The following is a 7699-nucleotide window of genomic DNA, read 5'->3' as shown; positions in this document are numbered from 1 at the left end:
CATTGATGACTGTTACTGTAATTGTTTATGGCAGCTGTTTTTGTTTAACGTGAAAGTTCTCTGCACTGTGTGCTGTTTGACTGAACAGAAATAGACGGCACCATCATCTGACTGCACATTGTTCAGTCAGAGATCCACTTAATGGCTGAAAATTAGTTTTGATCAAAATCACCATAGTCAGGATTGATGAAAGTGTTTGTGAACACGATTAGAGTCATAGTGTGTCCTTGGCGCTGTCAGTACATCTGGATGAATGTAGCATCCTTTTTTATGTGTGCAGTTCAACTGAGCAGAACTCCTTTTTACTGCCATTAAAACACTTGGAATTTGTGAAACAGCACTGTTACCTGCAGTTGAGCATAAAAGTATATAAGCAATTTTAAAAGGTTATTCTGTTAAATATGATTTAATTAAGATAGTTTGAATACCTTGGCCGCAGTGCAGCATCAGAATCAACAGAATAATGTTCCTCATCTTGTTAAATTGAGGCTGGCTGGCTTAAATTACAATCTTCTGTGATGATTACAAATTTTAGTTGTTAATACAGGATGTAACTTCATGACATCATGGTGATCTCAGGGTGGGGCAAAATTCAGAATTTAAGAAAGAAGTTTCTGACTATAAGAAGTTTCTGAGTTGGGATGTGAACTGCATTGACCACATACTACGAGATATTAAGCACCACTTTAAGCAAGACTTACAGGTGTTGTGTTTAGTATTGGCACTGAATCAAAACCCACAGGTGTGGAGAGGAACATGATAAAATATACGCTTTTGAAGTAAGCCGTTTAAAAGAGGTTTTTGTATCAGACAGAGGTGATTCTGAGCACTGTGTAATATGCTGCACAGAAATACACTGCACTGTCAGTCAGCATGAGGTTGCTTATAGTCAGAATGCCTTTATTTCTTCCATCTCCTTCCAATTTGATCTTCTTTTCAAATCCTGGCTCTTTGGTCTCATCCTCATAAAAAAGGTTTCCCATCAACTCGAAGCCCAACACATCCTGACTTTGTTTGTACCACAGTATTCGGTCATAGCTCTGTATGCTGTGAGTACAAGTGATCACAGCAGATTCATTTTGTTTCTTCAGTAGATCATCAGGCGTCTGGAGAACAGTTTTACCAAGACAGGCCACTGTGAAGAAAATAAAACAGGTGTTTATAATTAATGTTCAGACTAAAATAATCTGTATAATGTACAGTATGTAAAGTAAACATTTATCTAGTCCATGATTGTTTATACATACCTGTCAACATCATTAGATATACAAATATGTTAAGGAGAGTGTTCATCATCATGCTAGCACTTTTTACAAAGTTCTTTTGTTATAAATTAAAGAAACAAGCGAGAGGACGGTGATACAGCTCAGCTTTACAGGTTCTCTAATGGTGAAACCTAAAAAAAATGATGAATGAAACATTAAAAAAATAAGATTCCTTCCTACACAGGGATAAATATAAGACTGATGTGCAGCTCACACTGTGCATGTTTTTGATTTGCATCAAAGATAAAGTGAACATTTATGGAACCACACTGCCCCCTATTGATATTTTTTCTTGTATGTTAAGACAACCGTTTTTTGTTTAGTTTTTTGTGCATCTCTCCCCAGAGTTTGATATTCTGTGTATTCACTCACTGAACAGAAATATATGGCGCTATCATCCGCCTCCAAATTCTTCACCGTCAGAGATCCACTCTCAGGAACCGCTTTATTGGCCAAAGCTTTATTTGACTCCGAATATGGATCGCTGTAAGAGGTTGTGAATGCCACGAGTCTCATAATTTGTCCTTGCCATTGTCTGTACCAGTACATCAGTATGTAGTCTGAACCTTTATTATGCGTGGAGGTGATTTGGGGAAATTCCCCCTTTAGTTCATAAAGAATAGCATAATCTCCAACTGTGCAAATATAGAGTACAAGAGTAAAGTAATATACAATATAAAGAGTATGGAGGTAACTGTGACGTCATCTGGATAACTTGCCACCAATACAGTGCTATAATTATTATGGTTCTAATCATGTTGAGTCCTAGAGTGTAGACTGAGTAGACAGAGGAGTGTCTTGTGAGACTGAAACTTCAGCTGATGTAACAGGATGTGACATCAAACGGACACCATCACTCAAAATTTCTACCTGAAAGGGAAAAAAAAGAACTTAAAAAAATCTTCCAAAACAGTAATCTCCTGTGGTAATAGACAGCATGCCAGAGATGCTGTCTACAGATTATAACTTGTATTCAACCCTTAATATTAATCATTTTGCTTCAGCTAACTGTTCTGACATGCAGCATATTGTTTGTGCCAGACTGCCACCTGTTGACTAATGCTGTCCTTTTCATGTACAGAATGTTTTTATACCATTTTATACAGTACTCTCCAACCTTTGACATACTGTGTTGACTCTCTGAATACCTACTTTCAGGAGCACTTTTATGAGCTTCAAATTTATTTATATCAGCATCTCTAAAGTCTGGATCTCCATAAGCAGGAGTGATCATTACGAGTCTTGTGCAGGTTCTTGTCTTGTAGGCTTACAATATCACTCTGCTGTCTCTTGCACAGTTTGGCTACAAAGTTGCCCGCTTTCAGAGTCCTTTATTTTTTTTCTCTTTCTCTCATTCTGAATTCTATATGCACACAACGCAAAGAACACAAATAGGCCCTATGTGTTTTTTCCTTACTAAAGGTATTTCAGTGCTTGATTCCATAACCTATAATACACTCAGTGTGACAAATGTACATGTGTTTTGCACTTGAATAAGTGCACTAAATAATCTCCACTATGGTTTTGAACACTATAACACTATGGCTGACACTCAAAATAGCGCACTATATAAGGGTAAATCGGGCAGTTTTGGACATGGCTGCATTGCTCAGAGATGTAACAGTTTATTATGCTTAAATATATAAGGTATATTATATAATACAAAATAATTTGCTATGAAATCATTTTTCACAACACCTGGATTCTAAATATTTCTTTAGGGATATTATGGAATTTTGGAATTGGTGAATACAACTTAGAATTTGTCAGAAGAAGGAGAACAGTTTTGGTCATAATTAAATAAAATGCTAATTCAAAAAGTCTGCCTTGTGTAGTTTTAACTGTAAGCACGGGGGTCAGCATTTCTCAAGAAAAAATTTAACACTTTTATATTCTGCATTCAAAACACAAGACAACAGAAATCATTTCAGTTCAATGATTCTGCTTTATTATAATATTATCCTCACTGAATCTACAGTTTGGAGTCAGCATGAATGGCAATGAATGGATCCTCGTCTGTGTTGCTGATGCTGAAGGTGGCACGTCCATCAGCATCCACTGACACCTCTCTCCCTGTGCAACTGCCCCCACTTTTATCTCCAGAGATGACGTCACAGTATGTACCCTTGGGCAGGCCAGTGTTCAGCGTCACATTCAGTGCCCTGGGACATTAGTCAAATCCAGTTAATGAGTGGTTGTGGCTAATTTGCATTATAACATGTTCATTATTCATGGATTAGAGTTGCAAGTTTCTCACCAATCATCATTGTTGATGACAATGAATCCTTTGTTTCCGCGGCTGAAGGCGATCTGATTCGATCGACCGAAGGCGATCAATGGCCAGCCTCTTTCCAACTGGTGGAAAGAGGCTGGCCATTGACAACATTACGGAAAGTCACCATATTCCTGTGGCGAGGAATACAGTATTAAGAGAATTGCTTTTTAAGACCAAATTCGGAAGGACTAAAACACACACCTACCTGATTTGACGGCATCTGTGCTCACATACCCAGTTGTCCCCACAGGTGGAGTCTGGGTTGATGGGATAGCTTAGTGGATCCATCAGAAAAGCTTGGAGGGCCCATCCAGTCATTCTGATCCTGTGTCATGTGTCAATGTGTAATGAAAGAAATTGGATAATCTCATGAGGGGTTCAAAATCCTGTTTATCAGTGTAGTGATAGCTAAAATGCATGTTTAAATACTAAAAGTTTTTAAATTAACAGATTTGGAGAGCACTATTACCTTTCAGTTCACAATTGTACGATCCCAGCGGTAGCTAGACATGACTCTGGTCACACCGTAAGGATGAGCCAACATGAGTCCTGTAGCGATCTTATAAAGCCTGCAAAATGCAATGTAAAATTTCTTGGAGAAAAGCAACAGACAGTTCAATCAGTAAACAGTCAAATTTAGTTTTTACAAGATGATGCCCTAACAATTTAACTAGAGTCCCAGAATGTCAGAACAGAAGCTCCACCAGCGCCGTGGCCTCTCTGATTATCATGATTGTCCACAAACACCAAGCCTCTATCAGAAGGCATGAAACCCCAGTCCTCTTCCCAGTTCCTAAAACAAAACACTTCTGATAACTCTTGGAAACTTTGCTGAGTATGATTATAAGAACAAGTGACATGTTGATGATATCACTATACAGTATATGATCTACTCATTACATATTACTACATACTTCAGATAGCTTAGCTTCTCTCCATTCCATTTACGAACCACTGTGCCCAATTTCGCACTGTGTTTGAATTCCGTCACTCTTGCAAGCCCATAGTACTCACTGGCTTTAATGGGCTCCCCACTCAAGTCAATAATCTATAAAAAGTTGTGTTAATGCTTTATTAACCAAATTTAAGTGAATGCTAAGTCTCCTTATTCAGAAGTTGATAACATAGAAAAGGGATGGTGAGACCTCTTGATAAATGAAGGGCTTGGTGCCAGATGGAAACCATTTGGTATTGAGGGTCTTGAGTCTGCCGTAGACGTTTGTAAGGTCACCAGGCCACATGTGCTTACAAGCATCTACTCTGAATCCAGCCACACCCAGGTCGATCAGTTTGTTCAGATATTCGGCCAGTTTTCCTCGAACATAGTCTTTCTCCAGCGCCAAATCCAGGAGATCTTCCAAGCAACAATCCCTGACCTGTCCAAGATAATGACAATGAAATTTTCCGTAGGAAAACATAAACAGTTTTTGGTGTAATTTATGTACTGTTTATATTGTTGGATAAGAACCCAGAAAATAAACCTGGTAAATATCGTGGTAGTTTTCAATATGCCCACTGCCAGTTTTACATTTGCCATCATTGAAGTCCAAATATGAGTAGGGAACAGAAGAGAAACTTTGATCCACAGCTGGAAGGAGTGCCCTTTCCATGAATTGATTTGCACATGTGATTGATGACAACATCAACATAAATGTTCACCTCAAAACATGGAAAGACAATGTGTCTTCTGATGTGCTTCCAAAGAGTGCCCAGTTTTCCCTCCATTCTATGACAACGGTCGCATTTCTCAAGCAGATCGATTGTCTCTCTCACATCAAGATGTGACCAATCAAACTACTTGCTGAATCCTTCTGAATCAACAGGGTTAAACGGCGTGTGGTACTTTGAAGCCGACCTCCCACAGGCAGAAGAACTTTTTGTGGAATGGAAAGGTTCCAGGGATTTTAAATGTTATTTGTGGAACCTTTCTTAAGGTTATTCATTAAGAGTGTACACTTGTGAAAGCAATGCAATGTCTGAAGGTATTGTACCATGTGTTTCGTGTCTTTAGGGATCAAAGGGTGGAACAAAACAGGAAAACAAGAAGACTTTTTGAGTTCAACTGCCCACAGTTCCACCAATTGCATGTGGTTTCTGAAGCAGCAGAAACCACGTGCTAGAACTTTCAACAGATTTTTATTTTTGAGTTTTTACGACTTTAAGAGCTAAAACCTGTACCCAGGTAGCCAGCGCAATCGGGCCAATTGCAGCTGAGTGTCGGTATTGAGGGTCTTGAGTCTGCCGTAGACGTTTGTAAGGTCACCAGGCCACATGTGCTTACAAGCATCTACTCTGAATCCAGCCACACCCAGGTCGATCAGTTTGTTCAGATATTCGGCCAGTTTTCCTCGAACATAGTCTTTCTCCAGCGCCAAATCCAGGAGATCTTCCAAGCAACAATCCCTGACCTGTCCAAGATAATGACAATGAAATTTTCCGTAGGAAAACATAAACAGTTTTTGGTGTAATTTATGTACTGTTTATATTGTTGGATAAGAACCCAGAAAATAAACCTGGTAAATATCGTGGTAGTTTTCAATATGCCCACTGCCAGTTTTACATTTGCCATCATTGAAGTCCAAATATGAGTAGGGAACAGAAGAGAAACTTTGATCCACAGCTGGAAGGAGTGCCCTTTCCATGAATTGATTTGCACATGTGATTGATGACAACATCAACATAAATGTTCACCTCAAAACATGGAAAGACAATGTGTCTTCTGATGTGCTTCCAAAGAGTGCCCAGTTTTCCCTCCATTCTATGACAACGGTCGCATTTCTCAAGCAGATCGATTGTCTCTCTCACATCAAGATGTGACCAATCAAACTACTTGCTGAATCCTTCTGAATCAACAGGGTTAAACGGCGTGTGGTACTTTGAAGCCGACCTCCCACAGGCAGAAGAACTTTTTGTGGAATGGAAAGGTTCCAGGGATTTTAAATGTTATTTGTGGAACCTTTCTTAAGGTTATTCATTAAGAGTGTACACTTGTGAAAGCAATGCAATGTCTGAAGGTATTGTACCATGTGTTTCGTGTCTTTAGGGATCAAAGGGTGGAACAAAACAGGAAAACAAGAAGACTTTTTGAGTTCAACTGCCCACAGTTCCACCAATTGCATGTGGTTTCTGAAGCAGCAGAAACCACGTGCTAGAACTTTCAACAGATTTTTATTTTTGAGTTTTTACGACTTTAAGAGCTAAAACCTGTACCCAGGTAGCCAGCGCAATCGGGCCAATTGCAGCTGAGTGTCGGCTCACTCGGCTGTGTTCTGGCAGCGGAGCCAGCTCTGGCCCAGTAATGGTTGCCAGATTTGGCTAGGCTTTGGATGTGCGGATTTGCATTGAGACACGGCACATTTAGCCACATTCGGCCCGATTACGGACAATAAGAGCTGGTCTGATTTTGGCTGAGATATGGGAATGCAGACTCGGACCAGTTTAGGTTGAGTGCTAGGGGTGGGTCTCCGTTTACAATGTGGTAAATAGTATGTAGCAGTGACACTTAAACTTAAACATAATATCTTGCACCTGCCCATGCTATATCTTAATGAATTTTTTTATTTTAATTCCTATTTAAAAAATGTTTTTCCTTTTATCCAACATTCTCTTTTTTCTTTAACTACATTTGGAAATTAATGATTTAATTCATATAATGAAACAAGCTTAAAGTGGTTAAGGGAACTTCATCATTATTTTTGCTATATGAGTTTCAAGACATGCACACTAGCTTTGACATCTTATGACAAAACCTAATGGGATTTTTGTGCTGCTAATTGCCAGAAGACCAGAAGAACTTGCTACCCTGGTGAGTAAATATTTGATAATCAAGCATGTAATATCATTTTAATAAACTGTTCTACACATATAATATCAAAATAATGTTTATTTATAATGAAGCTGTAATTGTGAGTTCGCTGATATAGTGCTAGAGTTTAGCTCCAACCATAATCAAGCACACCTGATCCAGCTAATCAAGGTGTTCAGGATTAATAGAAACTTCCAAGCAGGTGTGAGTTGGAGCTGGTTGGAGCTACACTGTGCAGAGCTGCGGCCCTCCAGGAATTGAGTTTGACACCACTCGTCTAAGGGGCTGTTTACACCTGGTCACTTCATGCGTTTTGTCTGATCGGATAGCTATCCGATCGTGAAAAGGCCTGGT

The 7699-nt window shown here is 39.2% G+C and overlaps 2 pseudogenes and 1 gene segment (V, D, J or C); all 3 read right to left on the bottom strand.

Moving 5' to 3' along the window:
- Positions 1-802: 802 nt before the first annotated feature.
- LOC107664106 (Ig kappa chain V-IV region Len-like) lies at positions 803-1257 on the bottom strand. The segment is given in 2 exon segments: positions 803-1135; positions 1248-1257. Coding segments are annotated over 2 exon segments (339 nt in total).
- Positions 1258-3200: 1943 nt separating this feature from the next.
- Positions 3201-5265, bottom strand: LOC107664094 (alpha-amylase 1-like; annotated as a pseudogene).
- Positions 5266-5705: 440 nt separating this feature from the next.
- Positions 5706-6297, bottom strand: LOC107664086 (pancreatic alpha-amylase-like; annotated as a pseudogene).
- Positions 6298-7699: the final 1402 nt, after the last annotated feature.

The sequence above is a fragment of the Sinocyclocheilus anshuiensis genome, unplaced genomic scaffold (assembly GCF_001515605.1).
Source record: "Sinocyclocheilus anshuiensis isolate Anshui unplaced genomic scaffold, SAMN03320099.WGS_v1.1 scaffold129, whole genome shotgun sequence".
In the NCBI taxonomy this organism is placed as follows: domain Eukaryota; kingdom Metazoa; phylum Chordata; class Actinopteri; order Cypriniformes; family Cyprinidae; genus Sinocyclocheilus; species Sinocyclocheilus anshuiensis.
This window is presented reverse-complemented; position numbering and strand designations above follow the sequence as displayed.